The sequence below is a fragment of the Oncorhynchus tshawytscha genome, linkage group LG31 (genome assembly GCF_018296145.1).
Source record: "Oncorhynchus tshawytscha isolate Ot180627B linkage group LG31, Otsh_v2.0, whole genome shotgun sequence".
Lineage (NCBI taxonomy): Eukaryota > Metazoa > Chordata > Actinopteri > Salmoniformes > Salmonidae > Oncorhynchus > Oncorhynchus tshawytscha.
The window spans coordinates 9,867,813-9,889,860 of record NC_056459.1 but is presented as its reverse complement, the minus strand read 5'-3'; the positions used below and the strand labels follow the sequence as shown (position 1 = coordinate 9,889,860).

At 42.9% G+C, this 22,048-nt stretch overlaps 1 protein-coding gene across 1 annotated transcript; it reads right to left on the bottom strand.

Annotated features, from left to right (window-relative positions):
* Window positions 1-1,154: 1,154 nt before the first annotated feature.
* Window positions 1,155-21,839, bottom strand: LOC112229754 (vacuolar protein sorting-associated protein 45). The gene is made up of 15 exons (XM_024395767.2): window positions 21,551-21,839; window positions 20,980-21,114; window positions 20,367-20,427; window positions 18,172-18,251; window positions 17,899-17,967; window positions 17,571-17,708; window positions 17,384-17,494; window positions 16,701-16,835; window positions 12,167-12,280; window positions 11,765-11,932; window positions 9,343-9,501; window positions 8,643-8,750; window positions 8,401-8,522; window positions 8,059-8,190; window positions 1,155-1,891 (listed from the first exon to the last, which is right to left on the bottom strand). The coding sequence occupies exons 1-15, from the start codon at window positions 21,641-21,643 to the stop codon at window positions 1,807-1,809; spliced, it is 1,710 nt and encodes a 569-aa protein (XP_024251535.1). The 5' UTR covers window positions 21,644-21,839; the 3' UTR covers window positions 1,155-1,806.
* Window positions 21,840-22,048: the final 209 nt, after the last annotated feature.

The following is a 22,048-nucleotide window of genomic DNA, read 5'->3' as shown; positions in this document are numbered from 1 at the left end:
GTTGTCGTCTATTTCTTGACTATTTTCAGCTGTGCCTGTTCCCTCTCCCCTCCTCAATATACAGATACACAAATGAGAAGAGACAAATGCTGTACATATCCGAGTCAACCTGACTCCATCACATTCACCTTAGTCATTACAAACACAAATTGGGCAAATTATCCTGTCGTGCAACTCACGTCTCTTGGGTTCAGATGGAAGTTGTTGGCAAATTAGAGACATCCTGGGGCGACTGTCCTAGTAGTCATATTCCCATCTACTTAGCCTCTAAATAAACTGAAACTGAACACATTTTTTTTAACCTCAAATAAGAAAAAGCAGTGTTGTGTAAGTATTCGGAATTAAGCTGCTCAGAGCACACACTCTGAGCCTTTTCCTGATCCCCAGATCTCTCTGAATACACAGTCAGAATCTCCAGGCGATGCACCCGGACTGTACAGTTGCTACTGTGTTATGGTGAACAGGCTCTGGTTTATTTGGTATTAAAATGAATGAATGGATTCAAACAGGGAGAGTGCAATAAGAAATGCACATTTCCGTTCCCCGTTGAAAACGCTTTCTGCTGTATTACTTATGAACATAACCCAAGCAATGCTGGTTGTTGTTGTTGTGGAGGATTAGAGGATCTGATTTGGGGATGGTGATGGGGGGGGTTTGGAGAGGTTTTATAGTGAGGCAGGCTGAATATCTGTGGCCCATGTGGCTGGCAGTGGAGGTAGGCACTTGGCAAAGAAACAACATTGGCTGCCAAACATGTTTGGGTTGTTTGTTGTGGGGGGTGTTGAACCAGAGCAAATCATACTAACCCACAATCAAAGACCAAACACAGCCAACAGTAGATACAGTTTACAATCTGTACTTTCATGTCATAGCTGAAACACGGTGCAGGAAATACTGTAAAAACGAAAAGTACAACAGAGGGGCATTTCTCATAAGATGTTCAGAGAGCGTTTGGCTTAGCATAATGGAATTGGATGGGGGAACAGGATTATGTTATCATTATTGATCAAGGGAGAAAGTTGTGCACAATAACACTACTTATGAATGAAATCAAAACAGTCAGGGCTATTTCCATCAACTGCCACAAGAAATGGGTGATGGAAAGGAAAATCGATTACACCATAACAGGACATTTGTACAATCCCAAAGATAAATGAGGGACACAACATTTCACTCTTTATTGGTATTTTCTTGAAAATATTCACACTCATTTCAAAAGCAGTATGTTTGAACAACATGTACATAGCATGTGGAAATGTACATAGGCAAAGAAGAAAAACATACACGGTACATATTGTAATCTTAGAGAGAAATGTTATACATTTTTGGGCCCATATATTCACTTTTAAAATAAACAAGACTCAAAGGTCGTGTCACTTCTGTTTTCAGTAATTAAATAAGGGTCTAATATAAGACTGGAGTTTTCTACTTCAATTTAAGATGGAAATGTGACATTGCAATAGGTTCAAATGTTAGACACCAACATTGAGAGTGTTCCGTTCAGTCACAAGTCAGCCACTCGGTAACCTAGTTAAGTGGGGGAACAGATTGTTTTAGTTCCCAGGGTTAGGTAACCTGACTGTCTAATTGAGTTACATGTTCATTTGGTTGGAGTTAATTGCCCCAGTTACAACAAGTTTTTAAGGGGTTGATAAAGAGTCCAGCAGTGTGGTGGTGACAGCTGAACACACTGGAATGTTTTTAGTGGGACACCTTCATGAACTAAAGCATGGGCTAGTGATACCAATAGGGAACGGACACAAGATATCGTGAGAGTGTGTGTGTGGAGGGGGGGGCGACAAACATTCAGCGTCTGTTTGGATGACCACCCGCCCTCTGCAGCCTCTCGGCCTGGCCTGCAGCCGCCGTCAATGTCACCTCCTCCAGGAAGCTGTGCGAGAGGGCAGAAAAGGAACACATCATTCCGTTAGTTCCTCACGAGCTGAGAGAAGCATGAGCAGTACATCAACATCTCTGTGACTCTCAAAATACATTTTAATCTAAAAACAGAAGCCAATATGACAGACACGATTACCTCAGTCCCAGCCCTGTGACACTGACAGATACACACACACAGTGTCAGTGTGTGTCACTAGGGTTCCGGTCTGTAAAGAAAGGATATGTTTGAGACATGGCCAAAAAAAAAAAAAGACCCACTAGAGAAATGTCAAAATACCTATTTCTGTTAGCTGATCAAGCCAAGACATTTTAAGGTGTGATTGCAAACGACACAAGAGACATTTAGGCTTCTTCTCACCCTGAAAGGCAAGGCTCTAAAGAGCAGCCGTCTTGTCTCTCTTACAGTCCTCTGCCAATGAAAGACCGTCATTTTGACTTTTGACAGAGCAGTAATTTCAAAGTATTGCAGTGATATATCAGGGATACCAGCGTGACATTAGCTAATATTCATCTGTTCTCAGTGGGTTTCCATTAACATAGCCTGCTCTGGGCAACTAGCCTATATCAACGAGTGACTAAACACATGGTCTAGGTCCTAGGTCAGATAACCTACTATCCACCCATCTACACATTTAAAAAACATTTTTTCCCTGAGGTTAAAGTTCAAACGGCACAAGAGTGCAACGTGGTATCATTCAATCAGCCATATTATAATCCAATACCAGTCCTGGTTTCAAAGGGAGATACTGACACCTGCAGTGACAATGGTACTGGTCCTTTATTGGTAGGCATATATCTCCAGCTTTTGGCCCAGTGGGGCAGCACACAGCAGTACAGGGTGGCCTGGACAAATCCCCCAAATGTGTTTATTGTGTCTTTGTGTGGCTGGTTGCAGGGAGCATCATCATGAAACAGCTCGTGAGTACCTATGGGCAGCGAGTGACTCATGCAGTACAAAAGGGGGGAAGAAGCTTAAAAGACGCATTTAAGAGCCCCATTCATATTGGCTTACAGTGCCTCTGGGTGAATGGGTAGATCATGGTTCAAATGTACCACACACTGCGGCTATGAGCTAAAAAAAGCATGGGACGTGCCGTCACAGCCAACATTAAAGGGTTATTAAATAACGTGTATGTAGATGTCAGAAGAAGACTACTTGTGGCGCAGCAGTCAAAGGTACAGTATCTCAGTGCTTGAGGTGTCACTACAGACACCCTGGTTCGAATCCAGGCTGTATCACAGCCGGCCGTGATTGGGAGTCCCATAGGGCTGTGCACAAATTGGCCAAGCGTCGCCCGGGTTTGGCCGTCATTATACATAAGAATTTGTTCTTAACCGACTTGCCTAGTTAAATAAAAAATGAATAAAAGAAAAATGAATGTGCATTGCCATTTTCAGATCATGGACTTCAGATCATGGACTTTTTTTTCGCTTGAACCAAACCTCCCAAGCAACACACAGAAGAGTTAGAAGCCAGGGCCAGCCAGGCAGGAGGGCAACAACTTGCCTTGACCCCCTCTGCAACCTATGGGTTACTCAATGTCACAGCGGCAGGAGACGGTATCTAGATGGCATCTATCTTGCATACCTAAAATCTGCCCTCAGATTATAACTATAAAACTGGCAGAATTTTTAAAATCTCTAAAATGTAATGAAAATACAGCATAGATGTGAAATATGAACACGTGACACTATGTCAACATCCGCTTATATAAACAAGCCTGCTTGTGACAGGCAAAACAGAGAATGTCACAACACTAAAATGTAAACAACTCATATACAGCGAGAATCAGCATTTCACTAGAATGGGACAGCAACGGCACGCTAAAAAAGGTGCACCCATGACCTTAACAGCACAACAGTGACTGCTGCAGTACAACACCAAACGCCTCAGGACCAGAGAAAGACAGTTGGAAGTTGAACTCCCAGAAGTGGAAAGTTTAAGACAGTGTTACATAAACCGGTGTGGGAGACACTTCACCTGAGGGGCATCAGCAAGCGCTCCGTGATAAAATGTGAAAAACAGGGCCAAGGAGCATCATCACTCAGCACATACAGTAGGTGCTGCTTAGCAACCCGGGTGATGTAATAGCACTGCAAACAGGGAGCGTTGGTCTCTCTTGGCTAAATCACTTCTCAGGTAACACCTGGTCAATCTCACCCTGCTCGAGTTGGAATTTCATCAACAGTTGACGAGGACCACTAAGTTATCATATAACCGGGAGAAAAATGTATGGTTTGACATCTGTGTGTGTGTGTGTGTGTGTGTGTGTGTGTGTCTCCAGACCCCGTGATGAAAGAGAAGAGGGGCGATCCCACACAGGAGTGTCAGAAGGGGCATCACAAAAAGAGCACGGACGCATCTCCTGAGCACCACCGTGTTACGTAATCACACAATGTTCTATTCAGCTCAGCCTGAGAGAGAAAGATATATAGATGTATACAATTATTTATTCAGCCAACACAGCCAGTCAGACAGAGAGATAAAAAGCGAAAGATAGAGGGAGAGGAGTAGAGGTAAAGGGAGAGGGGGAGAGGCTGTGTGTAGAGAGAACCTTCATTCAGCAAAAACAGTCAGAGAGAAATAGAGAGAGAGAGTCAAGAAAGAACTGCTTTTCAGAGAAAGGGCCTTGATTCTACATCGTCGCACAACACAAAGAACAACTAAGGTTCAAAAGAGGAATGCAAGTTGAATTACTCTTCAGGCGACTCCATTGCAACCAAGGGATAACATGGACATAGTAAACCATACAGAACACAACTAATATCCTTAGTCGTCATCTAAAAAGTTTACCCCCATTTTTATTTGACCTTTATTTAACTAGGCAAGTCAGTTAAGAACAAATTCTTATTTTCAATGACGGCCTAGGAACAGTGGGTTAACTGCCTTGTTCAGGGACAGAAAGACAGATTTGTACCTTGTCAGCTCGGGGATTTGATCTTGCAACCTTTCGGTTACTAGTCCAACGCTCTAACCACTAGGCTACCTGCCGCCCCCATGAGTAGAAAAGTTGCAGAAAGGGACATTTTACTCAAAAAACATTTTAATGAGTGAAATGGTTATCGAGTAAAATTCCCCTTTAACATTGAAGTTATTTCAGTAAATTTAACAAAAACCGAAATGCCGAAACTTTAACATTAGTGAAGTCATTACAAAAAATGACATTCAAATGTGGCCTACACTCTATGTACAGAACAGAACACTGACTACCAGAACACTGACTCCCAGGTGACCCCGAGTCGAAATTCACGTCATAAGAAGGAATTCCCCTCAATCACAAATTGGGGAACGCAAACATTATTTTCCAACTTCTTGTCGATTTTTTGTTATACAGAAATAAAAAAAAATGTAAAAGAAAAAGATGCTGTGTTGTTCAATGTACATGTAACCAAGTCGGAAAATCACGGCCTACGGTTCGCAATGCTCCCACGTAGGGAAATAGAGCCTGCGAGAAAAACACTGTGGCTTCAAGCTATTCGGTGTGGGAGAGTGGGAAATGTGGGGACCTGGTGTCCAAGTAGGTTACATGTACAGTACCAGTCAAAAGTTTGGTCAAACCTACTCATTCAAGGGTTTTTCTTTATTTTTACTATTTTCAACAATGTAGAATAATAGTGAAGACATCAAAACTCAAAACCAAAAAAGTGTTTAACAACTCAAAAATATATTTTATATTTGAAATTCTTCAAAGTAGCCACCCTTTGCCTTGATGACAGCTTTGCACACTCTTGGTATTCTCTCAACCAGCTTCATGAAGGTAGTCACCTGGAATGCATTTCAATTAACAGGTGTGGCTTGTTAAAAGTTAATTTGTGGAATTTCCTTCCTTCTAAATGCGTTTAAGCCAATCAGTTGTGTTGTGACAAGGTCGGGGTGGTATACAGATGACAGCTCTATTTGGTAAAAGACCAAGTCCATATTATGGCAAGAACAGATCAAATAAGGAAAGAGAAACGACAGTCCATCACTCCTTTAAGACATGAAGGTCTGTCTATCTGAAACTGTTAAAGAACTTTTAAAGTTTCTTCAAGTGCAGTCGCAAAAACCATCAAGTGCTATGATGAAACTGGCTCTCATGAGGACCACCACAAAAAAGGAAGACCCAGAGTTACCTCTGCTGCAGAGGATAAGTTCATTAGAGTTACCAGCTTCAGAAATTTCAGCCCAAGTAAATGCCTCACAGTTCAAGAAACAGATATATCTCAACATCAACTGTTCAGAAGAGACTGAGAATCAAGCCTTCATGGTCGAATTGCTGAAAAGAAACCACTACTAAAGGACACCAATAATAAGAAGAGACTTGCTTGGGCCAAGAAACACAAGCAATGGACATTAGACCGGTGGAAATATGTCCGTTGGTCTGATGAGTCCAAATTTGAGACTATCATTTGTTTTTCAACATGACAATGGCCCAACACAACTCCAGGCTGTGTAAGGGCCATTTGACCAAGAAGGAGAGTGATGGAACACTGCATTAGAGTGAAGGAAAAGCAGCCAACAAGTGCTCAGTATATGTGGGAACTCCTTCAAGACTGTTGGAAAAGCATTCCTCATGAAGCTGGTTGAGAGAATGCCAAGAGTGTGCAAAGCTGTCATCAAAGCAAAGGGTGGCTACTTTGAAGAACCTAAATATATATTTTGATTTCTTTAACACTTTTTTGGTTACTACATGATTCTATATGGGTTATTTCATAGTTTTGATGTCTTAACTACTATTCTACAATGTAGAAAATAGTCAAAATAAAAAAACTGGAATGAGTAGGTGTGTCCAAACCTTTGACTGGTACTGTATATATATCTGATGAAACACTGAATTTGGCCTTAATGCCATTAGCCCACAGAAATGCATTGAATAACAGATTCATACATGGGAAAAAAATATAGTAAAAAAATGTAATAAAAAAGTTCATTTTAAATTCTCTGTCCTATATCTGAGTGCTATTAGTAAGATCAGGGAATTATTATATATATTTTTACCCATATTTAACAAAGAAATTGGCACTAAACTACTTCCGTATACACTGAGTGTACAAAACATTATGCACATACTTATTTAACCTGTTTCCTCCCCTTCATCTACACTGATTGAAGTGGATTTAAGTGACATCAATAAGGGGAGGAAACAGGTTAAAATAACTATTTTGAAGTCCTGAGACAATTGAGAAATGTATTCTGTGCGTGTGCCATTCAGAGGGTGAATGGGCAAGACAAAATATTGAAGTGCCTTTGAATAGGGTATGGCAGTTAGTGCCAGGCGCACCGGTTTGTGTCAAGAACTGCAATGCTGCTGGGTTTTTCACGCTGAACAGATTCCCGTGTGTATCAAGAATGGTCCACCACCCAAAAGACATCCAGCAAACATGACATTGTAGGAAGCACTGAAGTCAACACGGGCCAGCATCCCAGCGGAACACTTGACACCTTGTAGAGTCCATGCTCTGACGAATTGAAGCTGTTCTGAGGGCAAAGCGGCGGTGCAACTCAATATTTTCTGTACACTCAGTTTATACTTCCATTAATATTTATCTGGTACCGGGCTACCTTCAGATTAGTCTTGTCGACGTCCTAGAACAAAGCAAAACCAAATTGACATTTATGAGAGTCTCCCCGTTCCATAGAGGGGTCATATGTGTGTGTAGCCCAAACTGTTCGGATGCTACAGACGTTAGCAGATTGGAGGTACCGACTTCAGACGAGTCCCGTGACGCTTGTGGGGTCGTAGAGCAAAACGGAGAACACCATCGTATTCGGGAGAGTCTCATCTGTCCATAGAGTGGTCATATTAGTTAGGCCAAACCGTTCAGACGCTACAGAAGTATTCGTGAGAAGACCGATTTTCAGGATGTCTCATGGTCTGACAAACACCTCTGTAGCTCAGCCACCTTCCACCGCAGATGCGGAAGGCCACCATTGGCGGATGCAGTGGATTGCAACGCATCCCATGCAAAATGCAGATATCTCCATCTTACAAAGACGTATTTTAACAGGGATGTTTTTATTATGCTAATTAGATTTCCGCAGGGCGGGAACATTGACTAAGGGGTTAAGCCATTTTTATATGTGTTGACCTGGTATCAAATAATGGATGTCTAATGGCTATGTCTGGATGTAATTGGACTGAGGCGAAACGGTCACGAGGTGTGGTTGATGATTCTGACCTCTTGGTGTTGTGGATGGTGGTGCCGCCCAGTACGATCCGAACCCCAGGCACGGTGCGGTTCAGGTTATAGATCGCCAGTGCCTCCTCATAGGTGGCCCCTCCGATGACAAAGACTATGATATCCTGTGGCCTGAAGATGAAATACATGGTTACCCCTGATAGGCTATCATCTGGTTGGAGTAATCCAATAATGGTGATGAACCGTAAGCCTATCCGTGCTCATACACACAGAATATGTGTTTTTACATATCAGTAACACACGCATCAGTAACAGTGTGTGTGTTTGGCTATACAGGTGTAGGGTCTGAGGTTGTGTCTAAGTGTGTGTGTGTCACTCTACCTGTCTCTAAGGGAGCTGGGTCCTAAGTAGGGGAAATGACTGTCCTTCAGCCGCCCCTTAATCAGCTGGTCCAAGGTCTCCTGCAGTAACGGTGCATGCTGCGTGTATACATTCTCAACTCCCTGGAGACACGCACGCACACACACAAAACAAAGGTGTTTTATTAGAAACTGGTCGAGGATGGATAGATGGACACACAACTCCAGCTAGTATCTGTCTAAATTGTGGAGAGAACGGTGTACCTTCAGCCCCTTGAAGAACTGTTTGGTGATGGCGACTGCATCTTGGGGGTTGACGAGGTCACTTCCTCTCACCCTCTTCCCTCCATACTCCACCATGGACGTTACCATCTGAGGTAAAAGATTAAACAGGATAAACAGGCATACGTTGATTCTTCTAACCTGGTTTTCACCTAGATTGGTGAGACAGATACATTAAACATACTGTATTGTACATTGTTGAGTTGAACGTATATTTATTTATCCTCAGAGGCATTGACAAATCCCAAAATAATAACATCCTCCACATAATATATAGACAGGTACAACAACAGTATACAGTCCTCATACTGCCAAGGGCCAGGTAGTTTACAGTCCTCATATTGCCAAGGGCCAGGTAGGATACAGTCCTCATATTGCCAAGGGCCAGGTAGGATACAGTCCTCATATTGCCAAGGGCCAGGTAGTATACAGTCCTCATATTGCCAAGGGCCAGGTAGTATACAGTCCTCATATTGCCAAGGGCCAGGTAGTATACAGTCCTCATATTGCCAAGGGCCAGGTAGTATACAGTCCTCATATTGCCAAGGGCCAGGTAGTATACAGTCCTCATATTGCCAAGGGCCAGGCAGTATACAGTCCTCATATTGCCAAGGGCAAGGTAGTATACAGTCCTCATATTGCCAAGGGCCAGGTAGTTGTACAGTATAGAATGTTCCCTTACCCTGCAATGCTTCTCTGACACGCCCTTCCTGTTGAGCTCCTCCATGAGGCCCGGCAGGATGCTGCTACTGTGTCTCTCGTAGCGCAGTGCGTACAGCATCACCAGGCGAACCGCGTCCATCTCGCTCACCCGCGGGTTCTGCAGCAGCCGACGCACATTCTGCAGAACAACAGGGACTATAATTTCCATAGCCTTTAATACAGACTTAAATTATTTATTTTCAATGACACTTCACTATGATTTCTATGTGCAGTGTTCTATTGTTTTCTGAAAGTCACTTATTATTACAAGTGGCCAAGTCAATATACAATACAGCAGTAGGCTGTATTCTTCTTCAACAAACAGGAAAAATTGTGTATTTTTTAATGCTTTTATGTGAACTGTGTGTGTTATGGTATAATAAAGCATTGAGCTGTAAGCCCCCTCCAGAAAAAAAACATGTGATGTCACATGTTCATTGTTGACAGTGATAGGACCCCTACATTTACATGCTGGGCAGTTCGGTCTGATGCCTGCTCTTTGTCTACCGGTCTACCACATGTCATGTCTATTTCAGGCCTGTGTCTGGTCAGTGTCTAGTCTCTGCCTGGTTCATATTTGACATGCGTTTCATCTACATACAGAATCTAGTAGTGTGATTCTAGTCAGTCTCTGGCACCAAGTCAGTGCAGAGCAGGGTTGTAGTGTTGATTCATTTCAACAGCCAATTCAGGAAACTCAATTAGTAACAACAGAAATGTTTCCTACAGGTAAATTGAAAAATAAAATACAGTGCATTCGGAAAGTATTCAGACCCCTTGACTTTTTCCACATTTTGTTACGTTTTAGCCTTATTCTAAAATGGTTTAAATGATTGTTTTTCCTCATCTACACGCAATACCCCATAATGACAAAGCAAAAACAGGTTTTTAGAAATGTTAGCAAATTTATTAAAAATGAAAAACAGAAATACCTTATTTACATAGGTATTCAGACCCATTGCTACGAGACTCGAAATTGAGCTCAGGTGCATCCTGTTTCCATTTATCATCCTTGAGATATTTCTACAACTTGATTGGAGTCCACCTGTGGTAAATTCAATTGATTGGACATGATTTGGAAAGGAACACACCTGTCTATATTAGGTCCCACAGTTGACAGTGCATGTCAGAGCAAAAACCCAGCCATGAGGTCGAAGGAATTGTCAATAAAGCTCCGAGACAGGATTGTGTCGATGCATAGATCTGGGGAAGGGTACCAAAACATTTCTGCAACATTGAAGGTCCCCAAGAACACAGTTGCCTCATTCATTCTTAAATTGAATAAGTTTGGAATCACCAAGACTCTTCATTGAGCTGGCCGCCCAGCCAAACTGAACAATCGGGTGAGAAGGGCCTTGGTCAGGGAGGTAACTCTGACAGAGCTCACATGATAGCCCGCTTGGAGTTTGCCAAAAGGCACATAAAGACTCTCAGACCATGAGAAACAAGATTTTCTGGTCTGATAAATCCAAGATTGAACTCTTTGGCCGGAATGCCAAGCATCACGTCTGGAGGAAACCAGGCACAGGTTGGGGTGAAGGTTCACCTTACAAAAGGACATCAGCCGAGACAACGCGGGAGTGGCTTTGGGATAAGTCTCTGAATATCCTTGAGTGGCCCAGCCAGAGCCCAGACATGAACCAGATCTAACATCTCTGGAGACCTGTAAATAGCTGTGCAGTGACGCTCCCCATCCAACCTGACAGAGCTTGAGAGGATCTGCAGAGAAGAATGGAAAAAAACTCCCCAAATACAGGTGTGCCAAGCTTGTAGTGTCATACCCAAGAAGACTGTAATCGCTGCCAAAGGTGCTTCAACAAAGTCTGAATACAAATGGAAATGTCATATCAATGTTGAATTTTTAATACATTTCTAAAAACCTGGTGTTGCTTTGTCATTACTGGGTATTGTGTGTAGATTGATGAGTAAAAAAAACAATTTCATCCATTTTAAAATAAGGCTGTAACGTAACAAAGTCAAGGGATCTGAATACTTTCCGAATGCATTGTCATTTGAAATAAAAGGCAAATCCACAATTCCTAAATGGTGATTAAAGTCAATACCTGAATCACATGTAATTTTACTGTATGAATTGTGGAAATTGGCCTGAAAGGGATACATCAGGATTTTGTCAATGAGGCCCTTTATCCACTCAGAGTCAGTTGAACTTGTGGATACCATTTTTGTCTCTGTGTCCATTATGAAGGAAGTTAGAGGTAGTTTCTCAAGCCAACGCTAATTAGCATTAGTGCAATGACTGGAAGTCTATGGGTATCTGCTAGCATGCAAACCTAACTCTAACTTCCTTCATACTGGACACAGAGAAATAACTGAGGAAGTAAATGAAGGACCTCATTGCCAAAATCCCAAAGTATCCTTTTAACTCCAGAGCAGAGTCTTACCTGTGATGCGCTTGAGTGGTCATTCTGGCAGGCCAGCTCCTGCTCCAGCTCTGACACCTCCATCAGGTGCCTCTCGCTCACCAGGCGAGACAGCTCGCCCACCACAGTCACGTGCTTCGACACTGTACCCGACATCTTTTTGAACTGGGGGTAGTTGTCTACAAACGCCTGCATAGAAAAACAGAGGGAATGATTAAAAAGAAGAAAACAGAAAGATTTCTTAAACTTGCAGCAATTATTATTTGTGGTTTGTATCATTATTGGAATTAAGACATAATTTATCTAATTCCGAGTGGTTATTAACCAATGTGGCTGAGACGTATTAGTGGTTCTAAATGAGCAACTGCTACAGGACATGCTGGGAAATTGAGTTCTAGTGGGACAACAGTGCCCAGGTCTCACTTTCATATCAGAGATGGACTCCAGCTTCTGTTGCTCCTTGGGCTTCTTCTTCTGAAAGTCCTCCATCAGGTTCTTGATGTTTGTGCCAATCTCTCCAAAGTTCAGGTACAGATTCTGAATAAGAGAATGTGAGAGTGAATTGGAAGTTGTTAGCCAACATCTGGCCCTGTCGGAATTCTTTAACCTTCCCCATTGACCGGCCGCTACACATTCTGCCCTTTTTTTCATTCAGAGTCTTCTTAAAGAGGTTTGCTGGCTAGCGTTCCTAACCTTTAGGCAAGGGATCATCAGCTAGATTAAGCCAGAGCAGACGCTACTAACTTTAAACGCCGTGTCGCTTGCGTAGTGGGGCTCCCCTGTTCCATCTACTGCTGCCCCCTGGACACTATGATCACTTGGCTACATAGCTGATGCCTGCTGGACTGTCCATTAATCACGGTACTCCATTCTGTTTATTTATTTTTTATCTGTCGGCCCCAGCCGCGAACTCAGGCTCTGTGTGTAGTTAATCCGACCCTCTCTGCCTAGTCATCGCCATTTTACCTGCGGTTGTTGTGTTAGCTGATTAGCTGTTGTTGTCTCACCTGTTGTTTTAGCTAGCTCTCTAAATCAACACCTGTGATTACTTTATGCCTCGCTGTATGTCTCTCTCAAATGTCAATATGCCTTGTATACTGTTGTTCAGGTTAGTTATCATTGTTTTAGTTTACAATGGACCCCCTAGTTCCACTCTTCATACCTCTGATACCTCCTTTGTCCCATCTCCCACACATGCGGTGACCTCACCCATTACAACCAGCATGTCCAGAGATACAACCTCTCTTATCATCACCCAGTGCCTGGGCTTACCTCCGCTGTACCCGCACCCCACCATACCCGTCTGCGCATTATACCCTGAATATATTCTACCATGCCCAGAAATCTGCTCCTTTTATTCTTTGTCCCCAACGCTCTAGGCAACCAGTTTTGATAGACTTTAGCCGCACCCCCATTCTACTCCTCCTCTGTTCTGCAGGTGATGTAGAGGTAAACCCAGGCCCTGCATGTCCCCAGGCACCCTCATTTGTTGACTTCTGTGATTGAAAAAGCCTTGGTTTCATGCATGTCAACATCAGAAGCCTCCTCCCTAAGTTTGTTCTACTCACTGCTTTAGCACACTCTGCAAACCCTGATGTCCTTGCTGTGTCTGAATCCTGGCTTAGGAAGGCCACCAAAAATTCTGCGATTTCCATACCCAACTATAACATTTTCCGTCAAGATAGAACTGCCAAAGAGGGAGGAGTTGCAGTCTACTGCAGAGATAGCCTGCAAAGTAACATCATACTTTCCAGGTCCATACCCAAACAGTTCGAACTTCTAATTTTAAAAATTAATCTCTCCAGAAATAAGTCTCTCACTGTTGCCGCCTGCTACCGACCCCCCTCAGCTCCCAGCTGTGCCCTGGACACCATTTGTGATTTGATCGCCCCCCATCTAGCTTCAGAGTTTGTTCTGTTAGGTGACTTAAACTGGGATATGCTTAACACCCCAGAAGTCCTACAATCTAAGCTAGATGCCCTCAATCTCACACAAATCATCAAGGAACCCACCAAGTACAACCTTAAATCTGTAAACAAGGGCACCCTCATAGACATTATCCTGACCAACTGGCCCTCCAAATACACCTCCGCTGTCTTCAATCAGGATCTCAGCGATCACTGCCTCATTGCCTATATCCGCTACGGGTCCGCAGTCAAACGACCACCCCTAATCACTGTCAAACGCTCCCTAAAACACTTCTAAGAGCAGGCCTTTCTAATCGACCTGGCCCGGGTATCCTGGAAGGATATTGACCTCATCCCGTCAGTTGAGGATGCCTGGTCATTCTTTAAAAGTAACTTCCTCACCATCTTAGATAAGCATGCTCCGTTCAAAAAATGCAGAACTAAGAACAGATATAGCCCCTGGTTCACTCCAGACCTGACTGCCCTCGACCAGCACAAAAACATTCTGTGGCGGACCGCAATAGCATTGAATAGTCCCTGCAATATGCAGCCGTTCAGGGAAGTCAGGAACCAATACAGGCATTCAGTCAGGAAAGCAAAGGCCAGCTTTTTCAAGCAGAAATTTGCATCCTGTAGCTCTAACTCCAAAAAGTTCTGGGACACTGAAGTCCATGGAGAACAAGAGCACCTCCTCCCAGCTGCCCACTGCACTGAGGCTAGGTAACACAGTCACCACCGATAAATCCATGATAATCGAAAACTTCAACAAGCATTTCTCAACGGCTGGCCATGTCTTCCTCCTGGCTACTCCAACCTCGGCCAACAGCTCCACCCCCCGCAGCTACTCGCCCAAGCCTCCCCAAATCCAGATAGCAGATGTTCTGAAAAAGCTGCACAACCTGGACCCGTACAAATCAGCTGGGCTTGACAATCTGGACCCTCTATTTCTGAAACTATCCGACGCCATTGTCGCAACCCCTATTAACCAGCCTGTTCAACCTCTCATATCGTCTGAGATCCCCAAGGACTGGAAAGCTGCCGCGGTCATCCCCCTCTTCAAAGGGGGAGACACCCTGGACCCAAACTGTTACAGACCTATATCCATCCTGCCCTGCCTATCTAAGGTCTTCGAAAGCCACGTCAACAAACAGATCACTGACCATCTCGAATCCCACCGTACCTTCTCTGCTGTGCAATCTGGTTTCCAAGACGGTCACAGGTGCACCTCAGCCACGCTAAAGGTACTAAACGATATCATAACTGCCATCGATAAAAGACAGTACTGTGCAGCCGTCTTCATCGACCTGGCCAAGGCTTTCGACTCTGTCAATCACCATATTATTATCGGCAGAGTCAGTAGCCTCGGTTTTTCTAATGACTGCCTTGCCTGGTTCTCCAACTACTTTGCAGACAGAGTTCAGTGTGTCAAATCGGAGGGCATGTTGTCCGGTCCTCTGGCAGTCTCTATGGGGGTGCCAAAGGGTTCAATTCTCGGGCCGACTCTTTTCTCTGTATATATCAATGATGTTGCTCTTGCTGCGGGCGATTCCCTGATCCACCTCTACGCAAATGACACCATTCTGTATACTTCTGGCCCTTCCTTGGACACTGTGCTATCTAACCTCCAAACGAGCTTCAATGCCATACAACACTCCTTCTGTGGCCTCCAACTGCTCTTAAACGCTAGTAAAACCAAATGTATGCTTTTCAACCGTTCCCTGCCTGCACCCGCACGCCCGACTAGCATCACCACTCTGGATGGTTCTGACCTAGAATATGTGGACATCTATAAGTACCTAGGTGTCTGTCTAGACTGTAAACTCTCCTTCCAGACTCATATCAAACATCTCCAATCCAAAATCAAATCTAGAATCGGCTTTCTATTTCGCAACAAAGCCTCCTTCACTCATGCCGCCAAACTTACCCTAGTAAAACTGAATATCTTACCGATCCTCGACTTCGGGGATGTCATCTACAAAATGGCTTCCAATACTCTACTCAGCAAATTGGATGCAGTTTATAACAGTGCCATCCGTTTTGTTACTAAAGCACCTTATACCACCCACCACTGCGACCTGTATGCTCTAGTCGGCTGGCCCTCGCTACATATTCGTCGCCAGACCCACTGGCTCCAGGTCATCTACAAGTCCATGCTAGGTAAAGCTCCGCCTTATCTCAGTTCACTGGTCACGATGGCAAGTCCCACCCATAGCACGAGCTCCAGCAGGTGTATCTTACTGATCATCCCTAAAGCCAACACCTGTTTTGGCCACCTTTCCTTCCAGTTCTCTGCTGCCTATGACTGGAACGAATTGCAAAAATCGTTGAAGTTGGAGACTTTTATCTCCCTCACCAACTTTAAACATCTGCTATCTGAGCAGCTAACCGATTGCTGCAGCTGTACATAGTCCATCGGTAAATAGCCCACCCAATTTACCTACCTCATCCCCATACGGTTTTAATTTATTTACTTTTCTGCTCTTTTGCACGCCAGTATCTCAACCTGCACATGACCATCTGATAATTTATCACTCCAGTGTTCTACTGTGTTATTGACTTGTTTATTGTTTACTCCATTTGTAACTCTGTGTTGCTGTCTGTTCACACTGCTATGCTTTATCTTGGCCAGGTCGCAGTTGTAAATGAGAACTTGCTCTCAACTAGCCTACCTGATTAAATAAAGGTTAAATAAAAAATAAAAAGCCACAGACGATTTATTCTTGAGTGGATGGTCAGGGGGCCGGAACATAATTACAAAAAATGTGTAGACTGCAAATTGACCTGCAAGAAGCCCAAATAGATATAACATTTGAAGGAAACATAATAATTTCAAATCTTGCTTACATTTGTACATGATCACATATCTATCTATTATGCATGGGAATAGTTTGGAACAGATTTCAAAAATTAAAATCGCTTGGTGCTATAATACTGGTGTTTTTACAATCATTTATGTCCTGCTCTAGGCTACCAGCCAGCCGGCCCAATGGGACCATTTCAAAGCCAAAGGGCACATTTGTGCAGAATTGGAACCAGGCCCAGAGACTCACATTGGCATAGAACTCATCATTCTCTGCAGATAGCACCACCTCCTTCAGGTCCTTGCTGATCCCTGGGACTCTGGACAGGTCAATGCGGTTGTTGTTGAGGCCAAGCAGCTCGTGCACCATGGCCTGGTACGTCCACTAGATGGAGCAGGGAAACAAACAATGAAACCAAAACAATGAAACCTACAATTAAATAAATGTCATCTCTAAATTCCTTCAGCGATGAAGAGTATATGTAGTTTCACCAATTGATTAGCTTGTCTAATGAGCTAAAGATTGGTTCATTAGCTGTGACACAAAGGGCCTTGAGTACATGACCTAGTTTACAGTGCAGGTTGCAGGCTTGGTAAATGTAAGTACAAGACTCTGCTGCCCCCAAGTGATTAGAGGCTGCAGTACACGTCAGAATGATGTGAATATACTGTCTGTACATAGTATGAATATAATGACCTGGTCATTGCCTATCTTTTGTAATAATGTAGCCTGAGTTCCCGACTGATAAAACGCTCAGTCTGGTCCCTGGCTAGAAAACATGTATACCAAACATATATTATCTAAGTAGATTATCTTAGAAATGATTTTCTATTAGTTCCCCAAAAAATTCAGATAACACTTAGTTTCACTTAGTTTTGGAGCATTTACTTCTGTTGTGCATATTGAATACAACCCTGACTCTTAGTTCTGACCTGGTTGAGTAGTGGGGTGATGGCGTCATCGCTGCGGTCCAAGATGAGCAGGAGAGGAGGCACCTCTGTCTTCCTGAAGTCAAACAGCTCATACTCCTTGGTGATTATTTGCTGGGGGAGGAGATGGGTAGTGAGATTGCGTGTGTGTGTATGTGCGTGTGATAGGTGTGCATGTGATATTAGTCACCTTCACGCTCTCTCCCAGTCGCTTGGCCATGTCTGAGGACAGCTGGTAGCGGATCATGGGACATTTTTTCAGGGCCAGCAGCACCGAGGTCAGACCCTGGGTGGTACGTGGCAGGAGAGTTGGCTCCCAGCTACGACCCTGCAATACACACATCACACACACACACGAGATAAGAATGCACTCTGTAAATAGATCAAAAATACAGAGGAAATATGACATACGCAGAGACAAATAGAAAACGTTAATCTAAAATCAATGCAGATGAATAATGGTTCACTTTATAAACTGTCACATATCTAAAGCGTCATGGCCTATTTGCATGTCTTACCCTTGCCACACCACTGAGGTTGAGGGAGAAAAGGTGTGGGTTCACAGCAATGAAGTCTCCATAGAACTCCTGCAGTCATATGAGAGAACTTATTCATTTCCAGTTTAAAATGTCAAAGGATATCTCATACTCATTTCTACTATTACAAGACTACATGTAGCGTAAAGGGGTTCTAACTAGAAATGATACAACATTTAGATTTAGGACAAGTAGGATAAACCTATGGAGCATCATTCTACCAAAATAACTATACAAATAAAAGTATAGAAGTACCTGCACTTCTGCGACCACCTCCTGTTCATCCGCCTCGGCCAGGGCTTTTATCTCACTCTTACTGATGACGTTGCTGAAGTCTAAAAAGGATTATGAGGAGGATGTCACCCATACGGAAAAATATATTTGAATATATTTCAATAAAATCTGAATATATTTCAATATATTTGGGAAATGTATTGATCAAATTTATAAATAAATAAAATATATGCACATATATTTGAAAAAAATACACCTCACAACCTTCTCTACCTCAATGATAATGTTGAGTATCTATTGACCTCTGGGAACCTATTGCTAAAGTACCAAAAATGGCGTTTTGCATGCAAAAGTTGGATCATTGAGTTGTAGTTGAAAATAAATTCTGCAGCTTTTGAGGTATAGCCTACCTGCCACTTATGAAACATAGTAAAAAATAATTGAGGTGTTTCAAAATGACACTTGAATGTAGAATGTATGTAAATCTATTTTCCCGAGCTGTCAATCACAATTTGAAACTTTCCATAAACTTTCCATCAGTAAATTTGGTTAGGGATTATTTATGGACATCTTCAAACGTATTAAATATAAAGAACATAAATACCTTATTTACATAAGTATTCAGACCCTTTGCTATAAGACTCAAAATTGAGCTCAGGTGCATCCTGTTTCCATTGATCATCCTTGAGATGTTTTGGATTTGGAAAGGCACACACACCTGTCTATATAAGGTCCCACAGTTGACAGTGCACGTCACAGCAAAAACCAAGCCTTGAGGTAGAAGGAATTGTCCGTAGAGCCTCGAGAGAGGATTGTATCGAGGCACAGATCTGGGGAAGGGTACCAAAAATGTCTGCAGCATTGAAGGTCCCCAAGAACACAGTGGCCCATTCCTAAGTGGAAGTTTGGAACCACCAAGACTTTTCCCAGAGCTGGCCGCCCAGCCAAACTGAGCAGTCGGGGGAGAAGGGCCTTGGTCAGGGAGGTGACCAAGAACCCATAGGTCACTCTGACATAACTCTAGAGTTCCTCAGTGGGGATGGAAGAACCTTACAGAAGGACAACCATCTCTGCAGCACTCCACCAATCAGGCCTTTATGTTAGAGTGACCAGACAGAAGCTACTCCTCAGTAAAACGCACATGACAGCCCGCTTGGAGTTTGCCAAAAGGCACCTAAAGGACTCTCAGACCATGAGAAACAAGATACATACTCTGATCTAATGAAACCAAGATTGAACTCTTTGGCCCCAATGCCAAGCGTCACGTCTGGAGGAATCCTAGCACCATACCTACGGTCAAGCATGGTGCTGGCAGCATCATACTGTGGGGATGGTTTTCAGCGGCAGGGATTGGTAAACTAGTCAGGATCAAAGCAAAAATGAACTGAGCAAAGTACAGAGAGATCCTTGATGAAAACCTGATCCAGAGCTCTCAAGACCTCAGACTGGGGCGAAGGTTCACCTTCCAACAGGACAACGACCCTAAGCACACAGCCAAGACAACGCAGGAGTGGCTTCAGAACAAGTCTCTGAATGTCCTTGAGTGACCCAGCCAGAGCCCGGACTTGAACCCAACCGAACATCTCTGGAGAGACCTGAAAATAGCTTTGCAGCAACGATCCCCATCCAACCTGACAGAGCTTGAGAGGATCTGCAGAGAAGATTGGGATAAAGTCCCCAAATACAGGTGTGCCGAGCCTGTAGCGTCATACCCAAAAAGACTAAAGGCTGTAATTGCTGCCAAAGGTGCTTCAACAAAGTACTGAGTAAAGAATCTGAATATTTATGTGAATGTAATATATATATATTTTTTTACACATTTGCCAAAATGTATAAAGCCTGTATTTGCTTTGTCATTATGGTGTATTGTTTGTAGATCGATGAGGGGGGAAAATAAGGCTGTAACCTAACAAAATGTGGAAAAGGTCAAGGGGTCTGAATACTTTCCAAAAAGGCACTGTACATGTTGTTAAAACACGTGTCAATATATTATTTTTTCTGTATGGGCAATTGCCGTCACCATGAAATTACTGAGTTGTCATAATTCGCTGTTGATGCATGGGCAATCAATGTTGAGTCTATAGTTCTAAACCATATAAATGATCCTGAGACATAAGATCTTAGATCAAATACAGATAACAAGGACTATCTAAAAACATTCACAAGAATCAGAACATTGAACCATATGATTTGAACAACAGTGCAGAAATCCTTACAGATGAAGTAGACACTGTACTTGGGTCGCCGGAGCTCCTGTATCAGATTTTCCACATTCTCCTGTAAAGAGGGCAGAGAGAAAGTCAGGGGTGTCAATACAAATCCAAAATTGAGCACAACTAAAGTATTTTGCCTCCAAATAGTGCACAGTGTATGGATGCAATGCAATATGGAGTGTACATTCGGTATAGGTACAATGAAGCAGTTGAAATATGCATTCATACAGTTATGGATGGACACAATCCAGTAGATACAGAATGTGTAAGCTAAAGTCTTAAAGGCCTGGTGCAGTCAAAAACATGATTTCCCCCCTGTGTTTAATATATAATTCCACACTATGAGGTTGGAATAATACTGTGAATTTGTGAAAAAGATTATCCCTTTTAGTGTAAGAGCTGTTTGAAAAGACCGCCCGAATCTGTTTTGGCCTTTCATGGTGAAATTGCCAAGGAGCTATTTGTTTATTTTTTAATATTTTTTAAATGAAAACAATCATAGAAAGTTACTTAGTTGTTTCTCAGATATGATTTGATATGGAGATAAAAACAGATTAATTGGACCTTTAATGCAGAGCAAAGGCTGGCTACAAGGTGTATACAGTGACTGGGGCACCTTGGTTGGCCTGAGGAAGCAGATGGCTTTGAGGTGCTTCATGTTGTCTCGATTCTGTGAGTCGATTCTTTCGAACAGGTAGACCTCCTTCTGTAGTATCTCAGATTGAGTGTAGACCACACTGACGATGCTGGTCTGATGAGACAAACACAAACAAATAGGCATGTGGTGCAGTACATTCCTTTTGACCTGAGCCAGAGATTTTGCAAAGAGATTAATGAGATTCATTATTTTCCTTCCATCACTGGTTGTGACAGCTGAAAGGTTACAGTCCTGAATATGGTCTTGAGTCCAAATGATGCAGGCCTATCCACCTCTCTGATCTTTTTCCTATGCAACTTCCAATGGGAATAGCTGCAGACCTTATGACATTATCAAAAATCTTGGTTCTCCTATCTATATTATTAACATTTCCCAGGAATTGTTGAATAACTCAAGGTTCTGTCCCTTCAACGTGTCTGTCTCTGATAGACAATGGATATCAACAAAAGTAACCTGATACATTGTAACCACTGTAACGTTACATCGTTAGAACTACTACATTGTAACCATTCTAGCTACAATTACTTACCGTCTCTTTATCCATGAGCAGAACCTTCATCCCTGGTCCGCTGTTTTCTATCATTTTGGAGATATACTGCTTGACAGCAAGTGTCACATTCATTTTGACAATGTTCTAAAATGCTAATGATGGCAGCTTGAAAAATACACAAAGGCCGAATTATATTCGGCAAAGGTCTCTTATACCAGGTAACGCTTCAATTCGTTTGGTCTAATTAAACTATTGTTGACAAATGTTCAGCTCAGCTGAGGTTGGTTACAGCTGTCTGCTTCGAAATGAACCTCGAGATACATTTCCGGGTGAAGAATTGGTTAACTGATCCAGGACCAGTTTGTAGAGCAAAACGCACAGGCAAAAGCATTAACTGAGCATGCATTTCACTGATCCGAAGTCAGCATATGTTTGTTATATCCCACAATGCACCGCCAATTGTTTAAGACGAGGACGCCTTTTTGGTAAGGGCAAACCATTCAAATGAAAGAGATTTTGTTATTACTTCTGACAACA